Source organism: Meriones unguiculatus, chromosome 15 (genome assembly GCF_030254825.1).
Source record: "Meriones unguiculatus strain TT.TT164.6M chromosome 15, Bangor_MerUng_6.1, whole genome shotgun sequence".
Classification (NCBI taxonomy): domain Eukaryota; kingdom Metazoa; phylum Chordata; class Mammalia; order Rodentia; family Muridae; genus Meriones; species Meriones unguiculatus.
Genome location: NC_083362.1, coordinates 57253577 through 57276166, shown reverse-complemented (window position 1 = coordinate 57276166; position 22590 = coordinate 57253577). Strand labels below are relative to the sequence as shown.

Below are 22590 nucleotides of genomic sequence, written 5' to 3'. Positions count from 1 at the left end.
GAGGAAGCACTATTCCTAGTTGTCTGAGAAAGCGCCAGATTGCTTTCCAGAGTGTTTGTACAAGTTTACATTCCCGCCAGCAGTGGAGGAGGGTTCCCCTTTCTCCACAACCTCTCCAGTATTTGTCGTCTCTTGAGTTTTTTATCTTAGCCATTTTGATGGGTGTAAGGTGAAATCTTTTTTTTTTTAATTTTTTATTTAACTTTTATTAATTACACTTTATTCCTTTTGTATCCCCCCATAAGCCCCTCCCTACTCCCCTCCCGGTCCCACCCTCCCCCTCTTTCTGCATGCATGCCTCTCCCCAAGTCCACTGATAGGGGAGGTCCTCCTCTCCTTCTTTCTGAAATTTTTTTTTTGTTGTTCTTCTCAATGCAGTTTATTCAGGAACCTTGAACAATCTTCTGACCCTGGGGAAAGCCAGCCCACAGCTTAAAATAGCCTCTGGGTAGCCAACCCCAGCGTGCCTCATGTGCAATGCAGATAGGTCCACATACATGGAAGCAAGCCAGATCCTCAGCCTTAGCTAAATATGGAGCTGTTTGTGACAGAGAGCACTCACCATTGGGAAGGTGGAAGGCAGAAACCAGCTCCATCTTTAAGGCACGGCATTACACAGCTCTCTACAGTTCCCCCTTTTTGTTTTAGACGCATCAGGCAAGAGTAGAGGTCTGATCTCTGATATTAGAAATAAATTGGGACTTTGTACCAATGTTCATTTAGGTGTCATCCACCCAAAGAGCATCAGACCCGTCTGATACCTTTTTCTCAGAGGCGGGACCTGGGGCATCAACCTGCATGCAATCAGACATGCTCTTCTCTGGGTCAAAAGGGGCTGACCCTGGGTGCAGTGCTTAGCCTCGCATCCTGAGCGTAACATTTTAGCTTTTTATGGTAGCCAACCATGCTTGGGGAGACTGTCCTGCTTCAATGGCTGTAAAGGCCTGAATGATCATGGCTGCATTAAGCTGTTGTGAGACTTTAATCTTGCATATACAACACAGGCAAACCAAGGAGACCAACACCAGAAGGACTGCTAACGCTCCCATGCCCACCCATTCCTTCAGATGATTCATGGCTGCAGCAATCCATGATGATAATCCTGTGGCTTAGGGTCATTTTGATTTGCATTTTCCTGATGGTTAATGATGTTGAGCATTTCTTTAAGTGTTGTTACCATACAGGTCCATACCATAAAGTTGTTTTTAAAATCTCATGTTAAAAGAAGTTTAGTTTATAAATAAGTTTATAAATAAACAATAAAAAATTTAAAACTATAATTTTATTTAATACCCCATACTAAGGAAGTGGGAAGGTAGCAAAAGCCAGCTCTTTTTATGCATACCTGTAATCACATAGCTTGGGGGATAGAAACAGAAGGATCAGAAGTTCAATTTCAGCTTCAACTACACAGCAGTTTGAGACCAGTCTGTGCTAGAAACCACAGCATTGCTCTTTGTAAATGTAATCTTTTTTCACCAGACATAATTGTCCTCTCAGAGGCTTACTGCTGAATAAGCTCACCTTTTCTAGTTCTTCCTGAACTCTGGCTGGCTGGTTCAACTCAGATGTTCTGGCCCAAACTCTTCTTCAAGCTGACTGATTCAATCTGGCTTCTCTCAGCTTCTGACTGAATTGCCCTGCTTGGCCTCATACCAACTTTAGCAATATGTTCTAGTCTTCTGGCTCCTTCTTATTCTTCAGTTCATTCTGTCTTTGCCTGCATTTAGTTTGTTCTCTCTGTAGCCTATCTCTGTAAAACTGTCCCTATAAAATGTCCATACACACATACCACACCACCCCTTCTCTTTCTTGCTGCTTTTAAGTAGGCTCTTTTTCCTGCGCTGTTCTCCTCTGAGTTGGGGTATTCTATCTGACTCATTTTGTCAAATCATTGTCTTTCCCTTAATTAAAGTCAACCAACATGGCTGCTTCTTTATACAAACTAAGTTTATCTTCATTATTTGAGATTAAAGCTGTGCACTAAGGGTGTGTCTGTATTCCATCCAGAGCAATTAGAAGTGAATCATTCCAGTTTGGATCACATAGACCCTTGCCAAAGCAGCCATGCTGATGGATTAAAAATCCCTCTCTCTACTCCTCTTGGTTGTTAGTGTTTAATTTTTGTTGGTATCTTCCTAGGAGTCAGTCAGTGGAATATGTAGTCCATCCTTCATGTGTTTACAGCAGTTCTTGCTAGGTTGGTTTAATGGCCTGTTAATTGGAGAGCTGGTAAATTAAATGCAATGAATAAATCATCCACCCATTTATTAAGTATTTCTGTGCGGATGCTGAAATAAAACACCATTACTCTGGGGTACTGATTTTCCTTGACTTTTGCTTCAGCTTCTTCTATCCCTCAAGGATATCTTGGTGTGACTAACTCCAGCCTCTCAAGGCTTCCCTAGGCATATGCATAACCCTCCACATCCTTGTTTTGCAAGAATCATGGAAGGACATTTCCCAGTCACCTAGAACATTCATTTTGCTGATTTTTTTTTAATGAGAAAAAGGTTAAGTCAACACATACAACAAATAAATTACTCCTGTTGTTACTCAGATGTTTCTTGAATGAATGTTTCTTGGACTACTTAAGCTCTGGAGTTGTAAAAGAGAAAGCTCAGATGACTGGAAAACACAGAAAAAAAATCTTGTGTATCCTTAGCCATCAGGTAAATGCAAATAAAACTGCTTTGAGACAACTATGTTAGTGTGGATGTAGGGTAAAAGGAACACCCATTGCTGATGAGAGTACAAACTATGAAAAACAGTACGGTGGTTCCTTAAAAACATGGGAATCAATGTACCTCAAGATCCACTAGACTATTCTTGGGCATATACCCAAAGGATATCCTTTGGGTATATACTTCATCTTACCACAAAGACACTTGTTCAATCATGCTCATTGCTGTTTTATTAATAATACCCAGAAACTGGAAACAGCCTAGATGCCCCTCAACAGAAGAAAAATTGTTTTAAAACATGATACATTTACACGATGGAGTATTACTCAACTGTTTAAAAAAAATGAAATCATGTAATCTGCAGGGAAATGGATAGAACTAGGAAATCATCCCAAGTGAAATAGCCTAAACTCAGAAAGACAAAAATGGTGTGTATTTGTTTATCTGTGCACATTAGCTGTTAAGTCAAAGATAATAAGATAATAAGTCAAAGATAATAACACATATAACCACATCAATTAGGACTAGAGTAAGTGACTAAAGGTCACAGACAGCTCTTGCTAGGAAAGGAACATAGAATAGTGATGGATGGAGGGTGCTAAAACAGAAGGATAAAATGAAGAGGAGAGAAGCAGGGACAAGGGAAGGAATGCAGGGTAGGCAGCTAAAATGAAGGATCATTAGAGGAGTAATAAGAAAACCTAATATAGTAGAGGCTTCCTAAAATATGTACATATAGGAAGATGATCGAAATGAAATCACCATATAATGTGGAGACAGAGTCACAAATGACCATCTATTATCACCAAATGAAGCTTTTAGTATCGGGACTGGTTTATATCTAATTGAGTTGTTGGCCAAAGGAGTCCCATGGAAATCCCCAAACAATCCAGACAGTTGCCATGACTGTATGCTATGCTCTACAAACTGACAGCAAGCCTCCTTTGCTCACGACAACACCTACAGAACTCACTGAGCATAAGTCAAGCTGCTGCCTACCTGGAGCCTTCACCCCTTCTTTCTAGCATCTTTGGTACAGGAAGTTTCTCTGCATGATATCAAGAGAGAAATGTAAAAACCAACCCAGTCACAAATCCCCTGAGCAACAAAGATGTCCTACCTGCAAGATATGCTAATGCAGTGGTGGCCCAATTCTCATGGGAGGAACCAACCAATATATTATTTTACTCAAAGCCCACTCCACAATATGGAATCTTCACCAGACAGTTCTTAGGTGACCAAGAACATGAGACGAGATAGCCCAGGTACTTAGGGTAAAACCAAGTACTACCATTAAAAAAATACCAATAAAAGAAAACAAAAAAAATTTAACAACAACAACAACAACAAAACAATGAAATGACTCCTAATCATATTCTGCCATTCTCATAGACTAGTGCCCTGCTCAGTCGTCACCAGAGAAGCTTCCTACTGCAGCAGATGGGAACAAAGGCAGAGGGTCCACAGCCAGACAGTATCTAGAGGGAGGCACCTCGGAACATTCAGCTCAAAGGGGGATGTCTCCATCCAATCCCTATCTTCAGAGCTCAGAGAACCTCACAGAAAAGAGGTGAAGAGAATGTAAGAGCCACAGGGCATAGAGCATACCAAGAAAACAAGGCCCTCTAAGTCAATCAATCAATCAATAAGTCAGTCAGTCAGTCATTCAGTCTATCAACAAAGTCCGCATGAGCTCACAGAGATTGAGACATCATTCACAGGGCCTGTACTAGTCTTCAGCAGGTCCTCTACTTACGTATTATTTTATTATTACTAGCTTACATCATTTTATTATTTTATTTTATCATTATAAAAGCCTTTTTTTTTTCAGTTGAGAGACAGAAAGGAGTAGATGAGAGGGAGGTGGGGAGGAACTGAGAGGAGCAGAGGGAGAGAAAAACCATAATCAGAAGAAAAATATGAAGAAAATATATATGAAGAAAAATCTATTTTCAATAAAAGGGGGGAGAAACTGTATTTAAAAAGTCGTAGAGTGGCAAAAATATTTTTGACAAACTTTTCACTGCTCATTCTGCTTCCGTGGAGCAGTATATTTCAAATGTCCTTAGTTTGCAGATCTGAAATTTTGAATGTGCTTTTTTTTATTAGTGGTTTTTGATTGAAATTCATTTTCTGCTGCAGAAATCATAGAAGGTTTTGAATTCATTGGCTTTATGTCAACTGACAGAATTGACTAATGTTTGCCTTCTGGCCGCCTTGACAGCATGGCTGCAGAGACAAGGACGGACTGATGCAAGTCCTAATGTAACTTCTGGAAAAGGGTGACAGAAGAGCCACACTTCTGCTCCCCCATCTTTAGTTCTGTTCATCTTAATTAGAACAAAATTCACTACAATGTTTCAGTTTGCCTACTGGGTCTCAGGAACACAAGAATAGATATGATTCACACTTTGTCCTTAATGAGCTTATGACATTCCTAGGAGTTTCTTATTTTCTTGCCAGAAAAAAAAAAATGGCTTGGGGAGGTGGCAACAGAATTTAAAGCAATATAGTTTTTGAGAAAACTGGGCCTCCAGTAGAATCATGGTTGAGACAAAGAGCAATGATGCCACTTAATAATGTTTCCCTTGAGCTGGGGATTGTGCCAAGGGCTGTGCATAGAGTTCTCCATGCAACAGTCCTGAATATTATGAAGCAGCTCATCCCCTTTCAGACCCTAGCGCAGGCTCTCACAGGTGAAGAAAAATGACAGACCGGGCGCTTGTCATCTTTACACTGAAGAGACGTCTGATTTCCAGGCTGCATCAGTCAGGGAACAGCCAGATGTAGTCATTTAGGGAAGAAAATCCTCAGGGCTTCCTCTCTGATGCCTGTAAGATTTTCCTTTAGGAGACGATTAACAGCGGCAGTCACATGAGTCGTAACAGGCATGCCACCTGAGACACGTTACAGAGATTTCTCCTTTGTCTTGACCACATCACAGCCTAGTGCAGAGGCTGGCTCCCTTCTCCACCCTAGAGCTGTGACACTACGCTGCGCCACGCAGTACTGAAAGCAGGGACAGGAGAACCGAGGAGACATGCTTTGTGTTTCAGTTGACACAGCTGGAAGTCACCGTTTCGTTTACATTTCACTGATCTCTGTCACAGGTAGATATACACTGAGCTCAGTCACAGGGCTTCCATTCAACCCCAGGGAGACCAAGGGGAATCAAGTGTCCTGGGCCTGGAGGAGACTTGTTGTGTAAACTCAGAGTCTTCTCATTTGCACTTGAAATTCATGACACATATCAGATGCTCTTGAAGTGCTAACTGACATCAACAGTTAAGCCCACTCTTCCAGAACAGACAGAGCTAAAGGCTCACTCTCAAATTGAATTCCCTTCTACAATCCTGATTGAATATTAACCAAACAGCTAATACATACATATGGTGTGAATCAGTAAAGCATAATGTTTCCAAAATTTGATACCTCAAGATAAACTACTATCTAAAAATGTGCATGAATTAATTTTTACAATGTTGATTATTTTCAGGAATGTATTTCTTTTTTTCAAACCTTTAAACATTTTATTTCTTTATTATTACTTATTACAATTTGTTCACAAAACTTTTAAAAAGATGTATTATGTACAGTGTTCTGCCTTCATGTACGTGTACTCGCCAGAAGAGGGCACCAGATCTCACTATAGATGGTTCTGACCCACCAAGTGGTTGCTGGGAATTAAACTCAGGACCTCTGGAAGAACAGTCAGTGCTCTTAACCTCTGAGCCATCTCTCCAGCCCAGGGATGTATTTCTTAATGGGCAGTGAGAGTATGAGAAATATATATATTTTCTCTTAGCTTTGCTCTTGTGCATTATTTTAGGATTTGACAACAGTGCTGTTTAAAGAAGGACAGTATTGCCCCCTGTGCCAAGACTCTTCACATAAAGGTGACAAATCTTACTAAGGTCAGAGGTGAAATATTCACTTTTCCAAAGAATATGAAGTAGAACAGCAGTGTTTTAGAGGTGCATGTCAGAACGACCTTTCCAACAATCTGCTGTGAGTTTCAGACGGGGGCAGCATCCATGCTGTAGCGGAGGACAGGGCAGGGCTCCACCGCCTTCGGCACGTGTCCCGTCACTCGCTCCAGCAGCTCGGAAAGCTGAACTCTTGGTTTCACACCGAATGAGTAAGATACCCTCCTTTCTCCTGTAATATAACTTCGTGATATCCTTATCCAGCGGCCTCCAGAGGATGATCTCAGGCGCCATGCAGATTCCCGAGGAGACAGCTAACGCGGGGATGGGTGACTACGAGGTATTACAGCAAGGGCCGTTTATCCTCTGCTCCTACACCAGCTCACAGGGGCAGACGTTATGTTTAACAGGATGCCGTCAGCTCCACTTCTGCCTCAGGCAGTGCAAGCAGGATAAAGGGCAGCGTCACAAGATTGTTTAAGCCACTAATCCCGCTGCTTTTGTTTAGAGAGAGCGGTGGGAAGGCGCATGCTGTTTCTCACAAAGAGCACTGGTCATGAAGGAAACAGAAAAGGCTTCCTAGCGCTGGACACTACACTGCTGTTCGCCAACAATGTCCTGCTAAAGGTCGTGGCCGGCCAAGGACATCACCAGCCTGCTAACCCACACAAGCACACCGGTGCTATTCTGCTCAGCGCGGCTCGAAACGGGCCATCCATAGCGCAGGCGCTGCACGTTTTAAAATCCCTTGAACATAGAGACTGCGGCATTGCCGTGGGCACCTGAGCTGTCTGGAGTAGGGGAGGGGAGAGGAGAAGTAGACAGGTGCGTTCTAAGGACGAGCCACCCCAGCAAAAACCACAGGAAGCGTCACGCACAGTCTTAAGGGGTCGAGATAGAGAGCAGAGGGTAGTCAAAGAAGAAACCCAACATCCAAAAAGTAATTTATTGAATTTTAAGGGATTCTAAGAAATAAGCTGCATTTAAAAAAAATGAGATCTCGGGTTGATGCCCCAGGTCCCGCCTCTGAGAAAAAGGTATCAGACGGGTCTGATGCTCTTTGGGTGGATGACACCTAAATGAACATCAGTACAAAGTCCCAATTTATTTCTAATATCAGAGATCAGACCTCTACTCTTGCCTGATGCGTCTAAAACAAAAAGGGGGAACTGTAGAGAGCTGCAGAATGCTATGCCTTAAAGATGGAGCTGGTTTCCGCCTTCCACCTTCCCGATGGTGAGTGCTCTCTGTCACGAACAATTCCACTTTTGGCTAAGGCTGAGGATTTGGCTTGCTTCTGTGTATGTGGACCTATCTGCATTGCCCACGTGGCACGCTGGGGTTGGCTACCCAGAGGCTATTTAAGCTGTGGGCTGGCTTTACCCAGGGTCAGATGATTGTTCAAGGTTCCTGAATAAACTGCATTGAAAAAAAAAAAAAAAAAAAAGAATCCTCTCTGTGTGTAAACTTCCTTTAAATGATATTTACGTTTGAAGAGCTAGGAACAGCGGCAAAGCATACAGAGTTTTACAGGCAATGCATTTCTTTGTTTTCCAGCTTGGGATGAGTCTCCTGTTCAACAGGGATAGAAGCATAGGCATGGCCTTATTAAGGCTGCTTGGTGGAGGCTGATGTACATTGTGATGGGTTCCTTCCTTCTTCGCATTGCACTGAAATACGGGATCCAGGGCTATGGCTGAGCTAAGTTCTCAGGAGTTCAAGCAAGAAAGAACAAGTTAAAGTGGCCAACCAGCCGATAGCATCCGGGTATTTGACAAAGCACGTGGCTCCAAAAGTCAACTCACAAAGGCGGCATCATCATAACTAACATGTCATAGCCAAGCAAACCAGTGAGGTGAGCAGCTGTTGAGTCTGGGATCCTAACGCGTAGCGGAAATGGTGGCTCAGAGTAGCTTGGAAGCGTAACCTCTGGCTCCCACTGGAGTGAGGACACAGTCCCACCTTCTGGTATCATCCATTCTGCTCTTTCGGTAGTTCAAAGACAGCTCAGTGCACGTTCCTCTCATCTTTCCCCTCATTCATCATTTTCAGCCACTGATGAATTACTTTCCACAGCCAGTTCATCAGTCTGCCGAGTAAATGCAAAGGGTTTTTTCCCATGCTGGTGCACGATCGCCATCTAGTGGTCGCTCTGTGGTACCATCGGGATATTTTTTTTAAAATGAGTTACTGACGGTCTCCCCAAATCTCCAGACAGGAATCTCACGAAAGAACTTACAGAAGGCAAATTCATACAGAACCAGTTTGGTGTAAGAAATACATGGCAATAACAAGATGTTTGAATAACATTGTTTCGACTTCATAAAACAGCAGATTATTTTATGAAAAAAATTAATGTGACTTCAATTGATATAAAGTCTGCATAACTGTATAAAATTAATATACAAGATGCTGGGGGATGGCTCAGTTGTTTGATGTATAAACATAAGGACATGAGTTCAAATCTCTAGGCCCCATGTAAAAGCTGGGGGTGTTGCCATGGGTACTTTTATTGTTTGGAGTGGGGGAGAGGAGGGGAAACAGACAAGCAGGTACTGGAGGCCAGCCACTCCAGCCAGAACACCAGGAAGCTTCAAGCTTAGTCATAAGAGGACAAGGTGGAGAACAGAGAGTAATCAAGGAAGGAGCCCAGCATCTTCCTCTGGCCTCTGTGTGCACGTAAATGACTGCATGTGCCTGCACACACATGACCACGCATACCATGCATACAAATAATGCATAAAGAAGAAATATGGCAGCTGAAATTTTTCTGATTTTCTTTCTTTCAGTTATACTTAGGTTACAAAATGCCAGAAGTAGTAAACAGCCATTAAGAAAGAAAATGCTGCAAGACTATTGTGAAATAAGAAGTAACTGGGAAAATGAGCAGGTTTCAGCATACATGGGGAAGCTTGGACAAGCATCTGCTTGCTTCTGTTTTAACTTAAGGGACTGTCAGATTTTATCCATCTGATTTCAGGTTGCTCACTTCAACCTAATTCCTGTAGTCACTCAATCTTTGCATTCACAGCATCTGATGTTTAGATCATTATTTCTGACCGATTCAAAATCCACTTCTGGTGTCACTGCAATACAAGACTTGGAAGATTTGTGTAAAGATCTGTAGTTTGGAGGCCTAAGTGCCTGGTTGTATGTTTTCTTTTAAATTGTGTTTCATTATCTTCTATCTATTAATATGGGATAAAGGTCTTTAAAGTTGGTTTATATGCCTTCTCCATGCTTTCCAAGCATAAATTTTCCCATTGTACAGCGTATTCTAAACACGCAACTGAATTCGGTGTCCTGTTTTCTGGATCCTGTTTTCTCTAGAAGTGAGCTCCCTGATGGCTTATTCAATACCAAGGGATCAATTCTAAACACATGTGCTCCCGAAGATAGCACACACATAAGCAACAATAACAATTAAAGGGAAAGAGATTATGAATTTGAGAGGGGGTAAGAGGGTACATGGGAAGCTGGTGGCTGAGAAGGAGGCTGGAAGTCACGGAAATATAGTACTCACGCATGAAACTCTGAAAAAGCAGAATCATTAAAACAATCATGAGTGACCAAAAGCTTTCTGTATGATCAATTGATGAAGTAGAACGTCAACCCACTCTTCTGTTGAATATCGAATGCGATTATTCCCTCTGTATTTGGTGTATTTATTATTTTGCCGGCGATATTTCTCTCAGGGCTCTAGTGTTTGAGTGTAATGACTATGAATTTCCTCCTTTCTGGGTCTTCTCTGAGGTCTCTGGCTTGCTCTATATTACCTGAGACTTCGAGATTACCTGTTTCCCTCCTTTGTCTAGTGCTAACATTGTGTTACCTGTTACACTGTTTATGTATTTGAGATATTTGCTGTCAAAGGGGGAACAGGAAACAAAGACTAACTTTGGCTAGTTAGGTGAACTACGGTCATATCAAGTAGGATTAGCCTCTAAAATTTGCTTTCGATCTTAACTTTTAATTTATGTGTATGTTTGTGTCCCATGTGTGTGGGTAAATGTGGAGGCCTGAAGAAGCTATCAGATGCCCTGAAGCTGGAGTTATAGGCAGTTATGAGCCACCAGACATGGGTGCTAGGACCAAACTTGGGGCCTTTGGAAGACCAGTAAGCAGTCTTAGCTCATGACCCATCTTTCCAGCACAGATTCTGAAAGTTAAATTTTTATTTTTTATATTAATTACATTTTATTCACTTTGTATCCCAGCTGTACCACCCTCCTTCATTCCGTCACAATCCCACCCTCCCTTCCTCATCTTGAGTTAAGTCAGTGCATAACATGAAAAGTAGCTCTTGCTACAAGAAGTTGGCTGTAAGATCCTCTTTCTGAGAACACCACAGACTTAATGACACACGGTTCTCAGGTTGGTATCGACCAGGAAGCTTCCTCCTTGTTGGCAACTACAAAGACTGTTGGAGGGGAGAATCTTCAATGGTTGTACCCAGCTGCGAAACTGCAAACTACGATAGTGACCAGTGTGGCATGGTTGGAAACACATGGGTAAACCCACTCCTAACTCTGCTAAAGGGACACCATGCGGAAGTACTCTTTAAACTTACATCTCTCCACCAAAAATTATGATATCCTTCAGGTTTCATTAGATAATTCTTCTGTACAGTAAATGGTGCTTAACACTGAAACTCACAATTGATCAAAGTGCAGAGAATAAGCGTTAATGGAATGTCCAGTCACAACTGAGACAACTTTATCACAGTCCCAAACCCAGGGCTCAGGCACCATCATGGAAAACAGAACAACATGATTAGAAGAACCAGAGTTCAGAGAGGACGAGAGTGTGATATTGTCTTCTGGGTGTCACAGAACAGCTGTATTCATGAACTCACAACAGCAGTGGTTGGATGCATATGACCTGCACACAATCAACCTGTCAGTCTGGCACAAAAGCAAGAAGGGATCCTGAGCCTCCACCCCTTCTGAGGATGTCCTGAGTTGATGGCTGCTGTGGAGAGTCCGTTTTCTTTGAGGTGTGGCCCCTGGCACAGTACTCACACTACAGTGGACAGCCCTGCACATGATTACATGGGCCGGACAAAGTAGACTCCGTGGGTTAATTTTTAAAAACACAACAGGAAGCTGAAACTGAAAAGGGTTGGGAAGTAGAGATGGATCTGTGAGAAGTTAAGGGGAAGAATGCGGTTGTATAGCATCAAAAAACTTTATGAAAATTTGACAAATCAATAAAAATATTCTCTTTTTTTCCAGTTCCGAAGGCTTTAGTTGTGAATCTTTTAGAAAAAAAATTATCCATAATATAATGTTTTTTAAAGTAGTCCTGAAGTTGGCTAAGAGTGTATCAAGTTGAAAATTAGAAAAGCCACCAGAAGAAAAAAGAAAAGAGCAACACAAATTGATAAGAAAATGTACAAGTTATTTACATAAATAGAACATGCGGTGAGCCAATGCTAAGAAAGTCTATCTTTACCCAAATCTTGTCTGCAGAAGAAAACTTGATCATAGTTAGCACTGACTATGTTTCTTACCTGTGATTGATTCCATTGAATCAAGTTATATTAAAATATCACAGTTAAAGAATTTTTTTAGTAATTTGTTATGGTTGACATTTTTCTCTTTTAAAATTTGATTATGTCCTACACAATGACTTTCAGTTATTTTTGCCCTGCTCTCTCTCCCACTAAAACCTTTCTTATTTCCAACAATGTTCAGCTTTAAAATATATATGAAGACAGAAAAAAATAGTATCTTCAACAAGAAACTCTTTTAATCGACTAAATGAAGCAGGCAAAGTGAAAAATAAAATGCCACAAATTCAAATTTTAGAAATCACAAACCTCTATAGCTCTCTGCTTCTACACTTCATATGCATACAGTCTCCAGTGGTAATTTACCTATATTACGTATTATAAACTGGGTGAGGTCTGAACTGCAAACTCTTTCAGAATTTATCTCTACCTCAGGAAGACTTTCAAGAAAAGTTTGTGGTGGTGGTTGTTAATGATCTTCTTTCTTCAAGTACACCAGAAGAACATTTGCCTTTTCAATCGCTCACTTAACAATGCGGTTCCCTCATTACTTTCGTCTCATGCACTGTAGAGAAACAGTACGACAGCATTCACAACCCTCCTGACATCAGAAAGAACTGACTGTAAATTCCTATTAAAAGTGAATAATGATGTATCTAACCTCATTTTAATTCCTGTAATTGACTGGGGAAACAGGAAGATCTATTAAAAGGACCGTTGCTGGTCAAGCACTAATGAGAAAATATCTGAGTCACTGGGCTGTCATGGTAACAGGACATTATCAAAATCTGATCAGCATGCCCAGGAGCTACTGAAGTGATAGGCTGCACTTCTGATTGTGTCTTCTTGACTTGCAAGGTGGGCTCTGCGCTTCTCAGAGGTGAGAGGGTAGCATAGCTCTGTTCATCAGATAAGGAACATATGACATATTCGTAAATTAAGTTCAAGCACGCAGCACTAAGGATAAATTAAACGTTGTGAAGTTTTCAAAAATTACAAAGAGAAATCCTACTTCAGTTGTGCTGCTGCCTTTTCAATTTTCTGAATAAAATTTATATTTTTCAATCTAGTTCTAAAAATGGCTAGTGCAAAAGGAACTTGGTGAAAACACGAAAATAAATCACTGAGGAATCTTCGCAAGGAAGAAACTTCCAAATGGAATAGAAATGAATCCAAGAGCCACAAGTGCCCTAAAGTAATCAGGCCAGACTAGAAGGGAGATAAGAGTATTGAAAAACTGTAACGAACAAGGATGAATAGGAGAAAGTAGCCAGCCTTGTTGGCAGAAGCTGATACTAAGGATGCGTGAATAGGCTTCTTTCTGTGCCATCTGTGTACTTAAGAGCAACCTTCCTGTCACGGCCTGAGTGTTTGGATACACAGCTTCAGTGAACACCGAAGTGTCTTCAGATCCGTCTGCTCTCTTCAATAGCTAGAAGGCCATTAGGTTTTTAAAGGAAATTGATTATGGCTTTCTGGTCCTCTTAGGTAGATAACTTAATTCTAAAAGGAAAACCTGTAGACTAACAAAGACACACTAAACGCTGGCATGCATCATTGACTGGATTCCCCTGTGCCCTCTCAGAGCTGCTGCACACCAGCATCATTCATAACACGTGCCCTGAAGTGCTTGTTACTCTTGTTAATGGTGTCAGCATGTGGACTGGGCTTCCCATGCATCGATATCAAAAGCAACCAATCTACAGTCAATATGATTAAAGCCAAAAGCGCATTCATCTACAACATTCTGTTTTCTGCGGAGGGTGTAAAATTTCAGAGAAAATAAACAGCTGTTCTTTCGAAGTTATCAGGGTGTGGAATCAGATCAAATAGTCACTTCCCCTGAAGGAAGCAGGCTTTATAGGGAATGTGTGTACTGACCTGGGATGGAAGCAGCAGTCAGCCAGCCAGTCAGTGTGGCCAGATCCCGTAAGAAACACATTACCCTTTGGGAGGCCCACCATCTTCCAGAGGCGATCTTCACTACAGGAGACCAGGAATTCTTTGCAGGGGTGCATGTTGATACTGTGTAGGGAGATAGAAAGGGCATTATGGATTGGCAGCTTTCTAAGGCGAATAAAGAAATGGCATTTTTACTAAGGAAGGCTTTACCCAGATGTTTCAAAAACAGACTATATAAACCAGCTATAACTCTAACAGCGTTATCATCATCAATCTAATCAACTCAACGGATCTCAGATTCCTCATTTACAAGATGAAGTATTTGATTTGGGTGATCATGCATGTATAATTTGGATTTAAAACAATAACTGGCTTTTCTTTTAGGGAGAAAAAATTGTGCAAGTGGAATTATTTTTTCATGTGTTAGGATATTTTGACCAATAAAATATTTATTACAAAAAATCATTTTCAGAATACAATCTGTCTTCAATCAGATATTATTTTGAAAAAAGGTAATAAATCATAATCACATTATTATATTTTATAGTGCATACGACTGAAACATTAACTTGGTGGTCCACTAGCTTCACACTAAAGAATTCTGCTAACATGCTTCTGAAACTAGTTTCAGCCAATGCATTGTACACAAATTATGGTAATGAATTCAAGATGTATAAGGCAATTTCCACTTTATAAAGGCTGAGAGGGAAATGAGAAAGAAGAATATGAAATTAATGATTAGCGCATTCAATACTATTATCTGAACTGGACCCCATTACTGTGACCATTAAATATAGGAGCTAAATTATTGTAAAACAGTCAACAAAGTTAATGCCGGATATTTTATCCATAGCAATGCTTTAATCTTATTTACACAGAGTCTCATCTATGCCTTATGAGCCAATAGATGCAGACAAGTCTTGTGTTAAGTACCTATTGAAATACCAACTTCAACATTAGCAACAAAATGTTCAATTTCTGCTGGATCATTTCAGTTCCAACACATAGCATGCTTACTCACCTAGGTGGTACAATGAAACAAAACAGGATCAAGAAATAATACTGCACAGTAATTTCTCTAGTCTATAAATGGCCTTGTTACTTTACTTTTTTCTGTAATGTGGACTTTAGGGAATCAGTTCCTGAAGATACGAAGTGTCTGTGCGATTACTCTGGGTCTTTCATGACACAAAACTATATTTTCATTATCCCTTCCATCAATACTGTTAAGCCTCCAGATTATGAATTGAAATATCCTTCCCTTACATTGGCCTGCTGTAAGAATTCAACAATATCTTGTTTTTAACAAAATCCCAATCATTTTATTTTACCAAAAAAGACTTGGGAGCCAGATGCTGAAATCCTGATAGCTCAGAGAGGCAGAGAAAGCACCCAGCCAGCCTTCCTTCTCAGCTGACATCTGGAAGGAATGCCGCCTCTCTCAACTGTCTCCAACAATCTCCTTCAAATTCAATGCCCCTCCCTTCTACTTTCTCTGATTCTATCCATCCTCATGACATCTTCTTACTCTGTTTTTTTTCTTATGTCCACTTCCTGTTAACTGGTTGCTTGCTCCACCTCCTGACCTATGGTTGACTTTATTTAATCCTGTTTACAATATTCAAGCAAAAAGCTCTTAGATTAAATGTGCTAGGGCTGAACCACACCACAACTTAGAACAGATTTTTCCAATAAATAACACAATTTCTGGGTTCACAGTGTGATCAAATATCCTGCATCAGCATACATTTACCATGATCGAGGATCTAGTTCTAGGGAAACTGCTTTACTTATTTTTTTTTCAGTATTTTACTGCTGAAAAAAAAAGATAATGGAAAGAAAAGTATTCATATTTCAGTTCATCACAAAGTTGGTTTTGACTTTCAGAAGGCCAATTCAAGAAAGAAATTTATTATAACTCAAACAGCTAAAGGATGCATTTATGGAACTTAATTAGAAGAAAAATATGATGAGAGGTAAAAATGTCAGATTGAAACAAATTCTGTATTCAAATACACACTAGAAGGCAGAGCAAATCCTTGGAGCTACTGAGTATGATATATGTTGGCTCACAGCTATCCTGGCAGACACAGGCACACTTGACTAGATGATAAATGATCCTCTTTAAGTGAAGATAACTAAAATCATCGATGTCTTTACAAACTTTGAGAGATAAGTTTCCAAAATGACTTTTGTGAGGAGAGCTATTTGTAGAAGGCAAAGGGCGGTACATAAACAGAAGCTCAATACAACAAATCAGTTTGGAAATGTCCTTTATGGCCTTCCTTAGTCCTTCCACGCGGATGCTTCCTGTGTCACATGGCAACAGCTTCTACCATTCCACATCTATGGATGTGCATGTGCATACACACGTACTCACACATACATAGCTGTCCCTCTTTTTCCGCAGGGGATACAGTCCAAGTCATGCTCCCCAGTGAACACATAAAACCGCCTATAGCTTCAAACTCCCTATACAGGGCACATATTTTATTTCCCTATGCACAAATCACTTATGATAAAGTTAAATTTAAAGATTAGGTACAGTAAGAGATCACAGCAATAGCTAGTGATGAAATAGAAACATATAACACATTTTTGCTCATTCCTTCCACTCACACATGACTGCCTTTTCTATTTCTTCTCAGGACTTCCCATGCACTGTAGCCATAGCTTTTGAAGCCTGAAATCTGGCAGCTAAACAGGCACTAATGAATTTTTCTCCACAATTCTATGAACTGATTTGTTCTTGCTCAGGGTTTTTGGCAATTTCTTTTTTTTCTTTTTCTTTTCTTTTTTCTTTCTTTCTTTCTTTCTTTCTTTCTTTCTTTCCTTCCTTCCCTCCTTCCTTCCTTTCTTTATTTTTTCTTTTTTCTTTCTTTTCTTCCTTCCTTCCTTCCTTCTTCCTTCCTTCCTTTCTTTTTCTTTCTTTCTTTCTTCCTTCCTTCCTTCTTTTTCTCTCTCTCTCTTTCTTTTAGCAATTTTTGTCTTCTCTTAGTAAGCCAAGAATGTTCAGCTTTTCAGTTAAAGTAGGTACTTCATGGTTTTTCTGGGATACATATGACTTGTCAAAATCAAGGATTTTGCAAGTGGGGACATTATAAAGTTTAAAAAGGACTTATTTAGTCACAAGCGCATTGATACCATGAATCTCTTGGCTTCTCTCACCATGCGGCGACTAAGAAGGCAGTGCACACAAAGTGTATTTGCCAGCAAGAAAAATGCTTCCTATTGCAGCCAAGATGAAGCAGCCAAGCATGAGATTCTGTGATGTTACACACATATTACCGTGTGCATTTCATATGTCAGACTGTTTGTTTCCGAAATTTTCTCTTTATGATTTTTGGATCATAATTGACCTTGTGTTGCTAAAGTCATAGAAAGTAAAATCATACATTAGGGGAAGTTTCTGTATATCTGTGCACATATGTATGCATAATATATGTACATATGTGTATATATAATACGTTGTTACATGTGTGTATGAAATATATGTATAATATTTTTCTGATAAATATATGAACACTTCAGTCAAACATTGGTATTCCATTCATCAAAGAATATAATAATTCAGTTCATCTATGAATAGATCTTTAAAAGAAACGTTTAAGCACAAATTTTAAGTAAAGAATAATCAAAAAAACATGTCTGCATTATTCATTGAGTATATCCTGGAGTCAATCCAAGTTCAACAATTTGGGAGGCAAGAACCAGGAATATTTCCTCAGACAGAAGTAAAGCATCATTCCTAATTCTATTTTCATCACCACCATCATCATCAATGGTAATGATATCAAACTCCCTTAAGCTCCCACACCTTGAACAAAATGCTTAATTCTTACAATTAATTATGAAATCTCACAAGATTGTTTTATTTGTTGTAACCGAAACTCAGCAGTGTCTGGCACATGGGATCTATTTAATAACTGTATGCCGGATACATGACCGGGCGACGGGTGCTGGTGCTGTTTGTGCTGCTGTTTCGATCCCAAGTAAACAGTACCAGACACTGTGCGTGTTTCTTAGTCTCACAGTTGGTGACTGGTGAAAACTGGCTTTGGGTCCAGGATGCTTTTGTTTTATGGCTGATGATTTTAGTTACTACTAAACCATACACATTTTTTTTTTCAAAATTTTTATTTGTAAATATATTGTGAATACCAATAACTCAATTAAAGGGATTTTACGTGCTACTGTTCATCGTAAATGCTCAACTAGACATTATCAAATCTAAGGTAAGAACTCATTTGGGAAATGAGGAATACCGAAAGATAGACTAGCCTTAAAGAAAACTAGCAGGCGCATCCTTTGAAGCTACGATGCCCCATTGTGTAAATGCTAGAGAAACCAGTGAAAACTAAGTGTCCTAAACCATCTGTGAGGTTTTTCACAGCATGTTTCATTCATCACATTTAACATTTTGCTTGTTGTAATATTATGAGACTTGAACGATATACTAAATTGTCAGAAGGAATAGATGTTTCATTCAACTTTTTTCCCCAAAAATGTCTTTACATAATACATGAAGAATAATATTTGATATATATAAATTCTTTAGGTAATTATTTCACTGAACGTTTCCACATCATACTTAGGCTTCAGCTTTGATAATTCCATTTATTTCTAAATTAGTCTTTTGGACAGGCTAAAGGAGAGGTAACCAACACTTTATAGGAATCAAATTTCTGGTTTGGAAGCTGCAAGCATTAACTTTCTTAATCATTATAATACTTCCATTAAGTGGGTTAAGTACAGTCATCACTTTTGCAGGTGGAGATACTAGAACACATAAAGGTTAAACCACACACTGGGTCATGAAGTCAGAAGGTGCTAGAGCCAGGATGTAGTATGAAATCGAGAGGATTGTCTCCAGAACCTATATTCCTCAGTCAATTGAGGAACCTCAATTATTGTTTTTTGTTTGTTTGTTTGTTTGTTTTTAGATAAAAGGGCGGAGAATGTTATCTCAGTTACATTAGAGGATTTACTAGTTTTATGAAGTGAAGAAAATATTCGTATCTTACTAGGATTTTGAAGTTTCTAAAGAATAGGTATACATTTAAAATCTCTAATAGAAGGCTGGAAATATTTGATATTTTCTTTTCTGGGACCTGGGAACTGGCTGTGTTCAGATTGGTAAAATGCTGGATCGAATAGCGCTGACTGGGAAAGAAATGCTTATGATCTGAAGCAGAGGCTGTTTTGCTTTTTTTGTAAAGAGACAGATCAGAGACATTTTAATCTACAGGCCCTAGAGTTTCTGATGCAACTCTTCAGTGCTTCAATGGTTGTACAAAGGCAGCCATAGACAATGACTAAACAAATAGGCAAGAGTGTGAGAGAATAAAACTTTATTTACAAAAGTAGGTTGTGTGTCACAACAGCCTGTGGCTAGAGTTTGCGAACTTCTCATTCTGTAGAATTTTCATGACACGGAATACCCCAATATGTAAGTATGGGATCTGGAGTAAGATCTTCACTCCAGTCTTATTAACTACGTATGTTCGAATATGCTTCCTCATCAGCCTAAGCCTGGGCCTCTTACAGGAAGAACAGAGATATCAGAATACTGACACAGCAGACCTGTGATAGTTAATTAAGTTAGTACATACAGAAGACTTGGGACAGTGCTGGGCAGTGAACACCACGATGCAGAGTGTCACGAGGAAGTCTGCCTCACTTTGAAGGAGATGCGACCTTATCAGCTTTCCTCTATCGTTTATTAAAAGTATGTTCAAAAATTAAGACAGAACTCTTGGTGTGGTGGCGCATGCCTGTCATCACCTCTGAGGAGGCAGATAAACGCAGACAGATGTCAATGAGTCTGTGGACTTGTGGCTAGCCAGGTTGTATAGTGATTTCTAAGTTAGTATAGGCATCACAGTGAGACTCTGTCTAGATAAAAACCAAACCAAACAAGCAAACATAAAAACATAAAAGACTGTTCAACAGAAGAGTGAAACAGTAGTTTATCTGTGTGTGTATGTGCGTGTGTGTGTGTGTGTGTGCGCGTGTGTCATTTAGAATCTAACCATTTACCTTCTACTGTAAATAACACTTTCACAATGAACATAAGATTTTGTGGTTTCTTTGACAGTGAGGGGAGGACACAGATTTCCAGCTAGCACAGGTGGCGAGGAGGAACTGGCCCTTGTTAGGCTCTGGGCTTCCAGATGAAAACATCAGGAGTACTGTCCTCAGACCCTGGCTAAAAATGCATGGCTTTCTGCAACTACGTACTGACTTTCCCTCTGCAAGCTGTTTTCCAAAAGTTTTAATTAAGAAGAAGAAAAATCTCCCACTGAATGTCTTCCCGGCACCTGTTCCAAGTGCCACATAGTCACTTTACTTTAAACTTTGAATATAAGCTTTCTGCTTCTCTTTAACTTACTATTAATTATAATTACAAGACACGAAGACAAAAGCCTTGTCACCTCATTCCCAAGTTAATAAGCTTGTGACTAGGGTGGAAATAGTACAAGAAAACATCTTTGAGGTTCAAAAAGAGAAGATGTGGGTGCATGCTAATTCTGAATCTTAGTCAAGCCGTGTCCTGATAAAGTATCCATGAAGTGCTCTGTTAGGCAATATACCAGGCATGTTATATAAAATAATGTCCTCTAGCCAAGAGGATTTCTTTTTCATTTTTATAATAGGAAACATTGTTTAAGACCACGTGGTAGCTACTCAAAATCTTGCCTGTCTAAGTTAAAACTCTTTTTCCTCGTGGTGGCGTTACATAGGATATTTTGGAGGGAATATGAGTAGGTGTATAGAGAACAGTGCTAATTATCAGTAGAGATGGTGTCATAAGCACCATGGTTAGACTTTTCAAAGGGAAGAACAGTATTCCAAAAAAAAATTGTCACAGAAGGACTAATTAGACAGCCTTGTCTTTGCTGTAGGTAATTCAGTGTTGCGAATGTTTCCTTCACTTTGGATCACAGGCTCTAATTATTGCCAAACAGAAGGTGTAGAGTGGGTTGAGAACAAATCAACATTAAAATAACTTATGTCCTGTGACCTTAGGTAACCATATACCTACTTGCCCTTAAAGGAAAAATAATCACAGGTGCTGGCTCCCCGCTTGCTTGCCACAACAGACACACATGATATTCTCTTGATTATTGCTCATGTAATAACTGCATCTTATGTTTAGATCTGTATCAGGATATGAACATGAATGTTTCACATCATTTAAAACAATACGTGTTGAGAGACAATGGTGTAGACTGCAAAACAGGCACACATAGTCACTCTCATGGGATTATGAACAAGTAAAGAAAAAAAAAAACAAAGCAAAATAAACAACCAAATTACCTAGATACTAAAGGATCACGGGATTGTGATACAACCATAATTGGAGGAAGGGATTTCTTTTCCATGAGTCAGTGAGGGGAGCTCCCATTGCAGAGCTAAAATTCCAACTCAACCCTGAGTGGGAGGAAGAAGCATCTTCAGAGGGACTCCAGTTTAGAGAGTGTCAAGTGCAGGTGACTGTTAGTGCAAAAATGACAGGGCCAAGAGGAGTTAGCACACTCAGAGAGTAGGAAGAAAGCTGGGAAGACTAAAAAGAGCAAGCAAGGAAAGCTGAAATGAGAATAGACAGATAGGGAGAAGAAGACAGCCCAGATCAACTCATACAGTGTCTTGGAAACTGGATAAACAAAGATATCTTTCTCTTTATATATTCATGATTTTATGGTTGTGGGGAAGTACCTGGATATTGCTGATATTTCCTGAGGGTTATTGTGATAGACAGGGATGGTGTAGCAAGGTGAGAGGGGGTAGAACTTTTAAGTAGTGAGGTCTAAAAGGAGATGGTTACATGGCTGGAGTCATGTTTCTTAGAAAGGTTGTAAGTTGGCTTTGATCCTCATAAGAATGTCTTGTTATAGAGCAGTGAGACTGACCCCTGAATTTCTGTGGCATCCTGTCCTGTATGCACACCCACCACTGTGATGCTATCTGCGTACAGACCCTTGACTGATTTGTGCAAACACCAGCATCATGTTTGTGATTACCAGAACTGTGAAGAAATAAACTTCGTTTCTTTGCATATTATGTAGACTTGGGCGTTTTGTGATGTTGATGGAAAACGGATGAATAAAGTACATGAATGGCATGTGACTGACCGTTTTAAAGACATTTCTAGTTACATGCAGAATTGTGGAATAAGTGAATAAAAAGAGTATTAGCTCAGAGTGTACAATGGTAACCCAAGATAAAGGCTCTAGATCTAGTGACCCTAGAGTTGTTCATTACTGGTCCAGCTGCCACTTGGTGCTTTCATGTTTTCCCAACTTTCAGATCAAAAAACAAGTATGCTTAAGGTGCCAAGGTAAATGCAAAAAAAGTCATAGAACTAATGTTATGTTCAGAGAACAGTAGGTAGATACCTGCACATTAAGATACCGAGTCTCATTCATGTCCAAGAAATAGCTAAGATAGTTTTTATAAATGAACACTTATCACTCCTCTGGTATTATAAATTTTAAAAAAATATAATATTAAATTCTTGGTTGGGGTCTGGATAGTAGCACACTGATTTTACTAAACAGGTAAG

General features: G+C 39.8%; 1 protein-coding gene across 6 annotated transcripts in view; it reads right to left on the bottom strand.

The window, feature by feature from the left end:
* The window catches only part of Spag16 (sperm associated antigen 16), a 910901-nt gene that overhangs the window by 511516 nt on the left and 376795 nt on the right, over positions 1 to 22590 (bottom strand). For all 6 annotated transcript variants that reach the window (XM_060368580.1, XM_060368581.1, XM_060368577.1 and 3 more), the window contains one exon: positions 14004 to 14147. In XM_060368580.1, the coding sequence (XP_060224563.1) occupies positions 14004 to 14147 (144 nt within the window). The remainder of the gene's footprint in view (positions 1 to 14003; positions 14148 to 22590) is intronic.